Source organism: Panthera pardus, unplaced genomic scaffold (assembly GCF_024362965.1).
Source record: "Panthera pardus isolate Hobbes unplaced genomic scaffold, ASM2436296v1 HiC_scaffold_6, whole genome shotgun sequence".
NCBI lineage: Eukaryota > Metazoa > Chordata > Mammalia > Carnivora > Felidae > Panthera > Panthera pardus.
In genome coordinates this window covers 61,209,253-61,223,427 of record NW_026526991.1, presented here as the reverse complement: position 1 = coordinate 61,223,427, position 14,175 = coordinate 61,209,253, and the positions used below count along the sequence as shown (strand labels likewise).

The following is a 14,175-nucleotide window of genomic DNA, read 5'->3' as shown; positions in this document are numbered from 1 at the left end:
ATTAATTTCACTTTTTCTTTCTTCCAAGATTTTATTTAAATTCAAGTTTGGTTTTAGGAGTAGAATTTAGTGAATTTCACTCTTCTTTAATGTGGCCACCAAAAAATTTAAAATTACACATGTGGCTTGCATTAGATTTCTATTGGACAGCCACTCCAAGAAGCCTACATCACTTTCTATCAGTTCACTGGGGTTCTGAGAAATCCATTCTTTGTGATCAGGCATCCTGGGAAGGGAATTAATCAGAAATTGAGGCAAAATGTCTAACGATTACACGGCCTCACGTACTTCACCTTTCAAGCTACCTCTTCTGTGCTTCAATATATGTCTAGTTCTATTTCTTGCAAAAAAGAATAATATCCTTTAGCACTTCAGCATAAAGCCAGATACTTCCTAACAGACATTCCAATCAATACCTCAGTATCACTTGTTTTGTTTGTAATGTTTATTTATTTTGAGAGAGAGAGAGAGAGAGAGAGAGTAAGTGTGAGCAAGGGAAGGGCAGAGAGAGAGGGAGAGAGAAAATTCCAAGCAGGCTCCACACTCAGAGTGAAGCCTGACACAGAGCTCAATCTCATGACCATGAGATCATGACCTGAGCCAAAATCAAGAGTCAGATGCTTAACTGAGCCACCCAGGTGCCCCACTTCGGTATCATTCTTAAAGCTCATGGATTAAAGGGGAGCCTGGGTGGATCAGTCGGTTGAGCATCTGATTTCGGCTGAGGTCATGGGCTCAGGTCATGATCTCACAGCTCGTGAGTTCCAGCCCCGCGTCGGGCTCTGTACTGACAGCCCAGAGCCTGGAGCCTGCTTCAGATTCTGTGTCTCCCTCTCTCTGCCCCTAACCCACTCTCATTCTGTCTTTGTCTCTCTCAAAAATAAATAAACATTAAAAAAAAAAAGGGCGGGGATGGGGGGTGATAGGTTTAGGTCTTAAAAACAAAACAAAACAAAAAAAAAAAAAAAAAAAAAAAAACAAAAAGAAAAAACAAACACACACAAAACAAAACAAACCCCCAAAAACCAAGACTGATAAAGTATATTATTAATTGCAGAAACTAGGGCAATGTGTATCTGAGTGTTCACTCCATTTCTTTTGCTTCAGCTGTACATTTTAAATTAAAACAAAAAAGGGCGCCCGAGTGGCTCAGTTGGTTGAGCGTCCGACTTCGGCTCAGGTCATGATTTCGCGGTCTGTGAGTTTGAGCCCTGCATCGGGCTCTGTGCTGACGGCTCGGAACCTGGAGCCTGCTTCAGATTCTGTGCCTCCCTCTTCTCTGCCCCTCCCCCGCTCATGCTCTGTCTCTCTCTGTCAAAAATAAATAAACATTAAAAAAAAATTTTTTTTTAAATGAAATTAAAACAAAAATAAATATTGGCCCATGTGGGGGGAAATGTGGCCTCAGACTTAAGTTTCCCATTAAGATAAATCCTTCATCCTAGGTCACTTCTGAGATTCAAGGATCATTTTGAAAAACTAGGCTATGGGGTGGACAACTTCTGCTTAAACATATATATTTTAGATTAGTTATATTCAAAAGAATAGTAACAGTAACAATTTTTAGTTATTTATTTTTTAACGTTTATTTTTGAAAGAGGGCATGAGTGCGGGGGGGGGGGGGGGTAGAAAGTGAGTGTGAGTGTGTCCCAAGCAGGCCCCACACTATCAATGCAGAGTCCAACTCCAGTCTTGAACCCACAAACTGTGAGATCATGACCTGAGCCAAAATCAACAGTCGGATGCTTAACTGACTTGAGCCACCAAGGCACCCCAGTTTATACTTTAAAAAGAAAAAAGAAAGAAAGATTTTATTTTTAAATAATCTCTACACCCAACATGAGGCTCAAATTCACAATCCTCAGATCAAGAGTCACATGCTGTACCAAATGATCCAGCCCGGCACCCCAGTAACAGTTTATAGTTACATTGAACTTACCTGTCAGGCTCTACATCTACCCAACATCTCTATGACAAGTACTATTTCCTATTCTATTGAAGAGGAAAAAGAATAAGGAACTAAAACCAAGGTCACCCAGCTCTTAAGTTGGGGAGCAAGAATCTGGACCCAGGCGATCTGGCTCCAAATCTACGCACCTAATTCACCATACTGTCTCTCAAAAGCATTATCACTAGAACCCCAGCTTCAAGGGAGAGACTTCTGTTTCGTTTACTGCTGTGTCTTCTGACTCTTAGGAGGAGTGCAGGTGGAGAGAGGAAAAGACAAAGATGGTGGTGGCTCATGGGGAAAGAAACCAAAGGTATCCACCCGGTAGAGTCCGAAGGCCTAAAAGAAGGCACTTACTCAGAAAAGCCTTTCCACTTCAGTAGATATTCCACTTGCCCCTTAACTACACGCCTGTCTAGCACCTTCTCCACGACATACTCCTCCTCATCCTCTGAAGAAGAACTGTCAGCTGTCCGCTTGGTTTTCTTGCCCATGTCGCAAGCTGTTCCACCTGAAGGATTAAGGCCACCGGGTTCCTGCAAATAGGAAGGACAAAATGGTCAGAATCCATACAAGGAGTTATAACTCTGTCACTGCTTGGGGCACCTAGGTGGCTCAGTCAGTTAAGCATCCGACTCTTGATTTGGCTCAGGTCATAATCTCACAGTTTGGGAAACTGAGCCCCACATCAGTTTGGGTTTCTGTCTCCCTCTCCCTCTCTCTGCCCCTCCCCCGCTCACTCACTTTCTCTCTAAATAAATACACTAAAAAATTTAAAAAAACAAAAACAAAAAAAACCTTTGTCTCTTCTTGATGGAATGCAGGGAGTACAAGAGAGTACCCCTCTCTTGGGTCTTGAAGCATTCTACAGATGATTCCTAAGAATATAAGTAAAAACTGGGTGAATCCCCACTTTCCCAACCACAACTTTCTCTTCAGCTTACAAGACCAAAATCATTATTAGACACAACTGTCTAACTCCTCTATTTTCAGATTCCAAAAGACAAGTGGTATGGTATGTTACTCCTGTAACTGTTTACAACCCAGGATCTCAAAGAAATGCAGAAAACCATCAGCTTAAAAGAGGGATAGAATTAAAACCTTTCCCTACAAGGTGAGTAAGTTTCTTTATAAAAATGAAAAAAGAAAAGCCACGAATTGTAAGCCTTCCTCTGCTCTAAGGATCCTGACTAGCCTCTTAGCAGCACACAAAAAAGGCTTGGTCAGGCATCTTTCACCACTGTCTTCGGTGACCTGGTACATCTCTCCCTTAAACAAACTGAGCTTGTCCCTACATAGTATCCATCAGCTTACAAAAGCAAGGCTGGCATCTCAGACACAGCAAGCCTCCTTCTTCATTTGGGGATGGGAGAAAGGTAGGGAGAAAAAGAAAATTTTATTCCATAAAATAGAAATTAGTTATTGGATTGTTCAGGAATTCTCAAGGCTCAACTAATCCAAATAGTTAAGGAGGTACCTCTCTTAACTGGAGTTGACTATGGGCCAAAGGAAGAAGAGGAGGAAAAAGAACTCTGGCCCCAGACTCACATCAACACGAAGCCTCAAAACACAGAGGAACCATTCATAGGCCCAAGGAAAGCTGAAGCAAGGCAACACAAATGGAAATTGAGTTAAGCTCAGAAAAATGCACAACTAGGGGGTACTCAACACAGAATCTAGTTTTTTAAGTTCCCATGTTGTTGTTTCCATAATCATTTTTAAGAATTCTTCTTTAACCATGTTAAATGATGCCTACAGCCTGGATTATAGAGTAGCAGGAATTGTTTTCTTAGCTGAACTCCATTTTTCTTTTCCTGCAATCTTAAAAGATTTTTCTTCGCCACTTTCTAAAAATATTTCCATCCTGACTAGAAGAGGACTCCCAGGAACAAGGAAGGCCACTACTAATCCCAGAATTTTGTTCAAGTCAAGTAGCATAAAAAGTTGCATTTATCAATTTGCCTCAAGTTAGCAACATTTAAGGAATTATTCCAAGAACATCTAATTGGAAACCATGTCTCCAGAACCTATTAGCAATAGGGCTGCCCACCCAAAAAATTGTACCCATTACTGCCCTGTAATAAAACTAAGTTTTTATTAAAGTCCTTTATTTGGAAGAGGGGGGTGGCAGGGGGAGAAATGTAGACAGGAGTTTCAAAATAATTTTTCCATGAATTTAGAAGAGAGTCCTAAGCTTTAAGAAAAAAAAAAATCTTATTTAAAATAAAAACAGCCTCCGACCTCACCAGAGACAGGAAATGTCATATTCCAGGGAGAGTACCCCACCCCCACCCCCACTCACCTTGGAATTTCCGGGAGCTGAGCAGTTTAGGTCAGAGCGCTGGGGTTAAAACCAGCCCCGGGTTAGATGCATGCAGTTAAGCATTGTGGCTATGGCCTCCCATGCCTCACGAGGAAAAACAAGGATTTACATATGTGTTCTTCAGTTTGAGGGAGGAAAGAGGAAAATCTCCCTTTATACCTTCATGCAGAAGAGGAGCCCCAAAGGTAGAAGATGAATGGGGGTTCCCTCCTTTACCTACCGGATCGCCCCAGTTCTTTCTTTCCCTCTGGGCTAACAGGAGGGGCCTCCCCTCCCAGGTCTGGGGCTTGGCGGGCTGGCAGCTCCCCCGCCCCCACCCAGCTGCCTGGGAGCCACTGCGCAGCTGTCCCAGCCCGTTGCCATGGCAACTGGCAGCAGTACTAGACTAAGGGGGGGGGAAGCAAACGGAAAAGTTAAAAGGCTTAACTTTCCTTTTCTGTGAAGACTGGGTGGAGAAGTTGGAAGGTACTCCCTTGGCCTCAAAGCTAAGGCATTCAGAGCTCAAGGGAATCGGTTCTTGGGTTTTAAACCCAAAACTTGTACTTATTCCTCTAAGAGCACTGGGAATTAATCAATAGCATTTTAAGATCATCTAACAGGATTATAGCTCAAATGGAAGGGGGAGGGGAAAGGCTAGGTCCTTGTACAACAGGGAATCAGTTCAAACCACCCACCCCAACCGAGCCCAGAAGCACTTTAAACAAGGCCTTTTCTACCATCTGTCACTGAACAGTTAATTAAAATTGCTTGGGGGATGCACGGCGGGGGGGGGGGGGGGGAGGGGGGGGCAGGCGGGGGATAGCAGGAAAGGGGGAAAAAGGAAGTATTTCAAGACACTATACAACTTTCCTTCTTTGGGAGAATACGAGATACAGAAACAGAATCCAGACACTTGAAGCATTACCAAAAAACCTATCAACTGACATTATAGGTAGAAAAAGATTTAATCCTTCAGTAGTTTTTAAAAAGGGAACAGTTTAAAAGTCCATCCTCACCATCGTTAAAACCATTTTCATTAGTTGTTCTTATAACGTTATGAAACAAATTTCTGAATAATTACGACCCACCCAAAGCATTAATATATAATAATTTAAAACCCTATATACCAATAATGCCTAACACTTGAGAAAAGGCTGAGATAAAGAAAAGAAATACTTGGTGACTTGCAGTCCCATAAAGTGTCCTTTCTCCTGGCCCTAAAGAACAAGTAGGAGAGCTCCAAAGCCCTGCTCTGCTTTACAATATAGGTCTTTAGAGCCAGAGATTGCTGCCATAGGAGAGTAAGAAAAAGGGACAGTCCAAAGCAAAGAACCCAAGTGAGGAAAAAGCAGAGAATTGTGATTATTTTGGTTATCAAACAGAAGAGATTGCAGGGTATGAGAGTAAAGTAGACAGTTTTTAACTACAGATTTCCTCAACTTTGAATGGACCCGTCAGGAAATCTGAGTAAAAACTGCCTTTTTGGACTCTTCCTAACTTTTAAAACTTTTTGTAGTTAAGGGATATGAAAACAATGCCAAAGGAATTAGATCAGGGTTCTGACTCTGTGATTAACTTGCCATGTGTGATACAGAGTAAATAACTGAGATCTAACCCCAGTCACTAAAATGGGCCAAATAAATCCCCACTGCCTACCTCCTAGGGAAACAGTGAGTTTATATAGAAACCAAAGAGATGGTAAGTCCCCCAAAGAGAAGCTTTTGTAAAAATATAGGGCCAAATACAACAGCAGCAGGAAATATGTGACCTTCCAAATTCCTAAACTGTTAAACCCTATCACATGTAGTAACTCCTGCAACTCAACATGTTAGTAGACATCAAGAAGAGTGTCTTTGTTAACTAGGCACCAGTAAACTAATAAAGCTTCAGAGAATACACAGGTACATTCTTCTTTTTTTTTTTAAGTTTATTCTGAGAGAGAGAGAGAGAGAGAGAGAGAGAGAGAGAGAGAGAGAGAGAGACAGTGAGCAAGGGAGGTGTAGAGAGAGGGAGACAGAGAATCCCAAGCAGGCTCCGCAGCTGTCAGTGCAGTGCCCAACTCTGGGCTCAAACCCATGAACTGTGAGATCATGCATGACCTGAGCCAAATCAAGGGTCGCTTAACCACTGAGCCACCCAGGCGCCCCCAGGTACATTCTCTCTTAAGGGTAAAATACTTATTTTTACTTCTTAAAGCTCAGAAAAGCATTGGAGTGGTAGTATGAAAAAACTAACAGTAATTCTGTGAAGAGATAAAGAACAGGAAAGAATGACAGCAACATTAATATTTTAGTGCAATCTTTTAGGAAAAAAAAAAGTGAAATCAACAAGGAAAAGGACAAAAATATTCTGGTGTGTATCCCCTCCCTGAAACACCCGGAAATAATGTCAGATCAATTTCCTCCTTCCCCCTCTTTAAGAACTGCCTAAAGGGCACATGGCTAAGGTCCTTTTCTCTTTGGGAAATGGGTTTTGTAACAGCTGACAAATCAAATTGGGCGTGATGCCAGGAGTCAGAGTCCAACCATAATATTCTGTAAAGAATGGCATGCAAGTGTCTTGTAAATCTCCTGGACAGTCACAGATCAGAAGCTGGCAAGGATGACGACATAGTTCTGATGGAATGTGTCTTATCTTAACCTTGAAGTTACAGATCTGCTCAGGAGCAGCAGTAAGAAATGAGAAATGCACTCAGACGTTGGAGGGAACATAATTCTCCTTTAGACAGTGCGACCCAGTATATTAGGGTCAAATGAAACACAAAGCCAGACGGACAATTTAAGGGCTAGAGCCCGGACCAGATAAAGCATCAAGACTGGTGGTTCACGCTGAGCTTGAGAGGAGGGAGCGTTCAAGTATGAGAAATGAGACATGGCTGGCAGGATGATGGAGTGATTAAGGTAGAATCCCGATACCATGACGAAGGAAGAGAGGATGAGCCTGAGCGCAACCTTATCCTTATAGAAATCTCCATAGGAAGGGGTGAGCAGCTTCTCAAGTTTCTAGAGTCTTTCAAGCGTAACAGTTCTCAGCCCTTTCTTACACACAGTAACTCTGCTAAAGGCATCAACAGCTACAGATAGATTCCAGCAATTTAACTGCCCATCAGGATGTGAGAAAAGAGTAGGCTCCACCAACCCTTCATATCAACAACACAAGGCAAACTCACCTTACAGGCCTGAGCACTAGGCAAAAAAAAAATACCTAAACCAGGGATCTGGTAAGAAGTCAGCCTTGGAAAAACATCAAAGAGCTTTGTGGCCAGCCAGGCACAGTCAGAACCCACATTCCAAGTCGATGACAGGAGACTTCTTTAACAGATAAATCTTTGGGGGGGGGGGGGGGAGTGAGGAGGTAAAACAGAAAGAGAAGAGGGACAAAAAAATCCCACTCATTATATCATTACAAGGGTTAAAAAAATGTATTAAGAACTGCTAGTCTGCAGAAGGTACAGAGAGACCATTACAGAAAACTGGGACAATCCAGAACAACAGAGGTAATGGTCAGCTATTTGCATTTATCAATCCTAGAACCACAGAATCACCCACATAGGGTCTCTGGGATCTGTCTGTCCAGTTCAGGCTCTGCTCCAGTCCCTCCAGTCACTACTTTGCAATGCCAGCTGTCTTGGTGGCTTTTCTTAGATCTTGGTGTAGCACATTTTATTTTCATCACTACTTACGAGCAAAAGTATATATACAACATAATTCTAAATCTTTCTCTGAGCTTGCTTTGTATTTTTTTTAAAGTAACGAAAACCAACTGGTAAAGTGCCTCACTGAACCACCCACTGAACTATTTGGAGGCGGTAGTCAGACCAAATGTCAAAACACATAATCGGTGAGCTCTCTCTTCATTTTAGAGTTTCTTTTTCTTTCTTCTTCTTCTTCTTCTTCTTCTTCTTCTTCTTCTTCTTCTTCTTCTTCTTCTTCTTCTTCTTCTTTTTTTTTTTTTAAAGATTTTATATTTAAATGATCTCTATACCAAACATGGCGCTTGAACTTACAACCCGGAGATCAAGATTTGCATGCTTTACCAAGTGAGCCAGCCAGGCACCTCCATTTTAGAGTTTCAAAATAAAATCTATAAGCCTACTAGCAAGGCAAAAATCCTCCAGAAAGCCTACATAAAGAGGAGAAAAGGGTGAGGGCATATGCAAAGCTCCCTATCACATGTATTAATTAAATATGCTGCCAATGGGTGAATTCAGTTAGCCCAGGCTTGAGAAATTCCCATTTCTCTCCCAAAAGTACTTGGGGAAAGTTAGTAGCTTAGGTGAAGATTAAATTGTCAGCTACAGCACTGTCTTCCAGGAGCCTTATCGTGATAAATAAAACAGATGAAAAGAAACCAAATTTACAGAACCGTTTTAATCTGGTCTACTATGTTCTTTGTTCTTTATGTATCTAGAAGTACCAATGATTTTGAGTTTGTAACACATACAGCATAAAACTAAAATACCCTCTATAAAGATGTTTTCTTCTACTAGATTTATGATTTCCAAAGTATTAGCCATGTGGCATTTTAACAAAAACACGGCATAGAGATGCACATTACAGCTGTCCTGGCTGTCTCAGGTTTTGTTAAATGGGCTGATAACTATCACTCCACCTCCACCAAAAGCCCATGAGCACCCAATTCAAGAGGAGTTAAAAGCTTTTTAAATGTCTATTTAAGAGACTGGATTAGGAAAGAGTTGAGGAGGAAGATTAACTGTGGTCGTTAACACCCCTATCATTAACAAGCCACATATAGACAACACAAACTTTATTAATAGAGAGGAGCGTGGAGAGAGGAAATGCTCTCCCTTTGGCTAGTGCAGCTCCAGTTTGTGATCCTTTAAAAATCAGGCCTAGGCACTGCCTCAACCAGTCACAGAATTATTCTGGGGCAAAGTATCCTGTTTGTTGATTATCCAAGACTCTTGCTCCAGTGAGCAAGGGAGTAAAGGGCCTTTTGTACTTTTAGATTAAAACATATACATTATAAATAGATAAAGGGTGCCTTATAAATTTTATTTGGCTGTACTCTCCTCCAAGCAATGAACCACACCATTAAAAAATATAAATGAATGTGTACCATAGTGATTCTCAGAACCGCTTGAAGTTAATCAGTCTGGTTCACTGACATGTTTAGCACAAATTCTTGAGATCTCATTACGAGATCACAATCTCACAAAATAATTTTATATGGGATTTTATTTCCTTTATTAAAATCTACTGAATTTCTGGGGTGACTGGGTGGCTCAGTCGGTTAAGCGTCCGACTTCGGCTCAGGTCATGATCTCACGGTTTGTGAGTTTGAGCCCCGTGTCAGGCTCTGTGCTGACAGTTCAGAGCCTGGAACCTGCTCCGGATTCTGTGTCTCCCTCTCTCTCTGACCCTCCCCTGTTCACACACACACACTCTCTCAAAAATAAATAAACACTTAAAAAAAATTTTAATCTACTGAATTTCTTCTTTCAAGTGTCAGTCCTCTTTAAATTTAGTTAGGCCACACCCAAACCCATCACTGGGCAAGAGGTTAGACATCCAATTGTTCCAAGATTTATGAGAAAGTAGAATTTGGCACCGCTATGGGCAAATGTCTTCCAGATAATGCTTTCCAACAATTCTGTCCTTGCAATGTACTGAACTCCTCTTAAGGGACCACAGTCTCAGGTGGGTGTTAATGTAATGCCCCTGATTTTGAATTCGAGAGACCACCAAGGAGCCGATACCGATGCAAACGCACAAGGGTTTATTTGCAAGCTCGAGCTTGGGCCCAAGTATACCCAACACAGCAGAGCAGGGACTTGGACCCCTAGGTTAAGAGGCGTAGCAGTTTTATGGGGGCCAGCGGCCAATGAGATTGTAACACACACAGAAAGTTGCACATTCATGTCAGTCCACATGCAGGTGGCCAACTGAATTACAATTTGCCCTATGGTAACTGTTTGAACTAGCCTATCACTCTGGTCAGAATTGGCGCGCAAGTTTGGCGAGCAAAAGGTGGGGTTTACATTCTCTGGCGGTTAGGGGTTCCGCATTCCTAAGTGAGCTGGTTTCCAGTAAGAGTGTGCTCAGCGGCTTGACTAGGGTGGGGGAGTGTCTTAAGCAATAAGTAGGTCATGTGGGGGTTATACATGAGATAGCGGGTGTAGCACAAGATGGAGTTAGTCTTGCTCTGCTTGTCCAGGGGTAGGGGATTTTTGTTAAATTCCTTGGGTCCCACATTCCCCCCTTTTCCAGAGGATCCTATGCAGGACCCAATCATGGGTTCTGGGTTTCTGTCAAGAGAGTCAGTGGTTGGTATTGTTGCCTGAGTACCGGGAGTTGAACTGTGTTGACTCAGTCCCTGACAAAAGCCACTAGTCTATTGATGAGGCAGGGCCCGAAGGTCAGAAGGAGAAGGATGATTAGGGGACTGGCTAGGGAGGACAATAAGGTAGTCAGCCAGGGAGAATGACTGAACCGTGATTCAAACCATCCCTGTTGCTGCTCTTGTTTTCGTTTTCGCTTGGCTAATCCTTCCCTTACCTTAGCCATTGATTCTCGTACTATCCCTGAGTAGTCAGTGTAGAAAGAGCACTCTTCGTTCAGGGCAGCGCAGACTCCCCCTTGTTGTAGAAAGACTAGGTCTAATCCCCTTCTGTTTTGGAGAACCACTTCAGACAAGGATGTTAGGGACTCTTGGAGGTGAGAAATGGAGGTCTCTATGCGCTCTAGGTCTGTATCAATGGCAGCCCTGAGGCTACTGTAATGGGAGGCCTGGGTGGCTAGTGAGGCAATTCCTGTTCCTGCGCCTGCCAATCCAATTCCTAATAGGGAGGCAATGGTGATGGCTGAGATGGGTTCCCGTTTATTTTGTTGGTGGGTATCCGCATCTTTCCATTGAAGCACCTGTTCATCTAAATGGTAGATGATTCTAGGGAGTAGTTGAACCAGCACACAGAATCCCTCAGTTCTGTATATAACTTGACCATGAGCGCAGGGAGTTAGACCCTCGGAACAAGCCCACCAACTGTCCTGGGGTGGTAGATAATACCCTGTATTATTTATAGGCTGTGTAACGTTGCACAGAGCCTGGTGGGTGCGTGGAGGAGTGCCTATACAGAGTCCTTGGCCTGACACGGACTGCAAGGTGAGGCCTTTACTACCAGGCTCTCAGTGCCACCTGCAAGCATTAGGGTCCGTGGTCGTGTTATATTGCCCCATTATTGCAATACCCTCATAGAAGGGGGGGCAGATATCATAGCACAGCCAGCAGGATCGGGTAAGATTGGGCTTAGTTGCGTTAAGGAATTTGTAAGCTTTGGACATCAGGGCCCAAAGAAGGTGTTGAGAAGGGTCGAGGGGGAGGAGAGGGGAGAGGAGAGTTGGGACTGGGGTGCCCCCATCAGAAGTGTTGTGGGCAAGCCTCTGAGGTTGAGGAGATGTTAGCACGGGTGGCACTAGCACAGTGTCGGGACCTATTCCAAGGGTTTGACCTTTTGGGTTCTCTAGTTGTCTGATCATGAATAGGACTCCATTATCATACCCGCTTTGGTAAAGCCGGAGTCCCCACAGAAGTCCTGCTCCCCAATTTGTTGCTTGTTTCCCGGTCTCCGTGAAGGAAATGGTGACTGGATTACAGTAGGGGCGCTCTGAGCATGAGGGGTATGTAGTATTCAGTTGGAATTTTATAAGGCCGGACGGGTTTTGTGATAGCCAATTGCATGTCCCAGTGTGTTCGCAACCCCAGGCCTGGCAGAAGTAGTCCGCCCAGCCACCTCATGAGATACTATTACTGGATTGGGAGGGGGCTGGACATACGTAAAAACAGGTATTTTGGAGGGCTGTTTTGCCTACTTCGGTGCCACACCCTGGTATCCCTAGTCATCCGTTATGGAAGTTGGGGTTTTTCCCAAACAGGTCACATAGGTCGATTGTCAGATTAGGCCACCAGGTTCCCCTGGGGTGTAGTTCTGACAGCTGGGTTACTACCTGATTAGTGCTTGGGGTGATGATTTGCCAGGTTAGATTAAGTGGTTGGTGGGGGTTGGATTTAGTTGCGAGGGGATACAGCACAAGTAATATTAGCGAGGCAAGTGGTAGGCACGCAGCCTTAGCTTTAAAGGATTGTCCTTGTCAGGCTGACTCTTCCATTCCGGAACAAAGTCTTTGAGGACGGCGTGTGGATCAACTGGCCTGACGTGGGTGTAGTGGACCCAGGGAGTTATTCTGTCGACCTTGAGAGCAGTGGGCGTGGTCATGATCACAATGTAGGGTCCTTTCCAGCGAGGTTGGAGTGCCTGCTGTTGGTGCCTCCGCACGTATACCCAATCGCCTGGTTGATACCGATGGGGGTCAGGAGGCAACCCGGTCTCGTAGAGGGCCTTCAGCTTAGGCCATACCTGCTCATGGGCTCTTTGTAACATTTGGAGGGAGAAAAGAAGCTGTTGGTCATTGAACTCAGCAAGCACTTCGGGTTTCAAGGCAGGAATGATAGGTGGGGATGTACCAAACATGATTTTGCAGGGAGTTAGTCCCATCTTATATGGTGAGTTTCTCATCCTATATAGGGCAAAGGAGAGGAGAGTGACCCAGTCCCCGCCAGTCTCCAAGGCTAATTTAGTTAAGGTCTCTTTTAATGTCCTATTCATTCTCTCTACCCGACCTGAGCTCTGGGGTCTGTAAGCACAATTTCCAATCTGCCCCCAGTATTTGTGCTACTCCCTGTGTTACCTTAGAAATAAACCCCGGTCCATTGTCGGATCTGATCCTGGCAGGAAATCCATACCTTGGCAGAATGTCCTCCAGCAGCTTTTTGGTCACGATTTGCACTGTTTTGTGCTTAGTGGGGAATGCCTCTGTCCACGTAGTATCTACATCTTCGTAGTATCTATGAAAACTAGCAAGTACTTGTACCCACATTTTCCAGGCCTTACCTCAGTGAAATCTATTTCCCAGTATGCTCCTGGGCGGTCTTCCCTGAGTCGGGTTCCGGCCTTAGACCCATGGGTGGTGGCGTTGGTTAGCTGGCATGCATGACAGCTTGCCACAATCTGCTTGATCTTTGCTCGAGAGTCCTTAATAATGATCTTAGCATGTCGTATGAGGTCTTCCATCTTTCTTGTTCCCATATGAGTACTCCGACGCATTTTGGATAGGACTCGTTGTCCTAGTTCCTCTGGCAGGATGATGCTGGAGTATGCGGCCCTCCACCAGCCATGCAAGCATTGGGTCATAGGCAAGTGTTTAATCCATTGTAAGTCAGTGCCAGTATAGCTGGGGGTGTCCAGCAGGGTTGATGCTCCCAGATCGGGTAGCGTGGTTAAAACCTGGGTCACCGAAAGGGCCGCCTCCTTTGCTTTTGAGTCGGCTAGCTGGTTTCCCCTGGCTACTGGTGTGTCTGCTTTTTGGTGTCCTGGACAATGGATGATAGCTAGTGCCTTGGGCAGCCAGAGGGCCCTTAGGAATTCAAGAATCTCTGTTTTGTTCTTTTTTTTTTTTTTTTAATTTTTTTTTAACATTTTTATTTATTTTTGAGACAGGGAGAGACAGAGCATGAACAGGGGAGGGTCAGAGAGAGGGAGACACAGAATCAGAAACAGGCTCCAGGCTCTGAGCCGTCAGCACAGAGCCCGACGCGGGGCTCGAACTCACAGACTGTGAGATCATGACCTGAGCCGAAGTCGGCCGCTCAACCGACTGAGCCACCCAGGCGCCCCTCTGTTTTGTTCTTAATAGTCTTTCCCTCTGCTGTCAGAAGCCCTCTCTCTCTGTAAAGGGCTCCGTGGATATGAGCGGTGGCAAAGGCATACCTGCTGTCGGTGTAAATGTTTATTCGTTTACCTTCTCTCATGGTTAGTGCCTTGGTCAGGGCGATCAGTTCTGCCTGTTGAGCCTATGTTCCGGCTGCCAATGGCTCTGCCCAGATGATCTCCGTTTCTGTGGTTACGGCT

General features: G+C 44.2%; 1 protein-coding gene across 5 annotated transcripts in view; it reads right to left on the bottom strand.

The window, feature by feature from the left end:
* Positions 1-14,175, bottom strand: part of CBX5 (chromobox 5) — a 44,660-nt gene that overhangs the window by 16,358 nt on the left and 14,127 nt on the right. Inside the window, exons 1-3 of one of the 5 annotated variants that reach the window (XM_019419609.2) lie at positions 4,492-4,540; positions 2,747-2,826; positions 2,306-2,484 (exon numbers count right to left, since the gene is read on the bottom strand). In XM_019419609.2, the coding sequence (XP_019275154.2) occupies positions 2,306-2,484; positions 2,747-2,812 (245 nt within the window). In that variant the 5' untranslated portion in view covers positions 2,813-2,826; positions 4,492-4,540. Of the gene's footprint in view, positions 1-2,305; positions 2,485-2,746; positions 2,827-4,250; positions 4,451-4,491; positions 4,619-14,175 lie in introns of those variants that run through there. The other 4 variants (XM_019419608.2, XM_019419610.2, XM_019419611.2 and 1 more) reach the window with 4 other exon arrangements.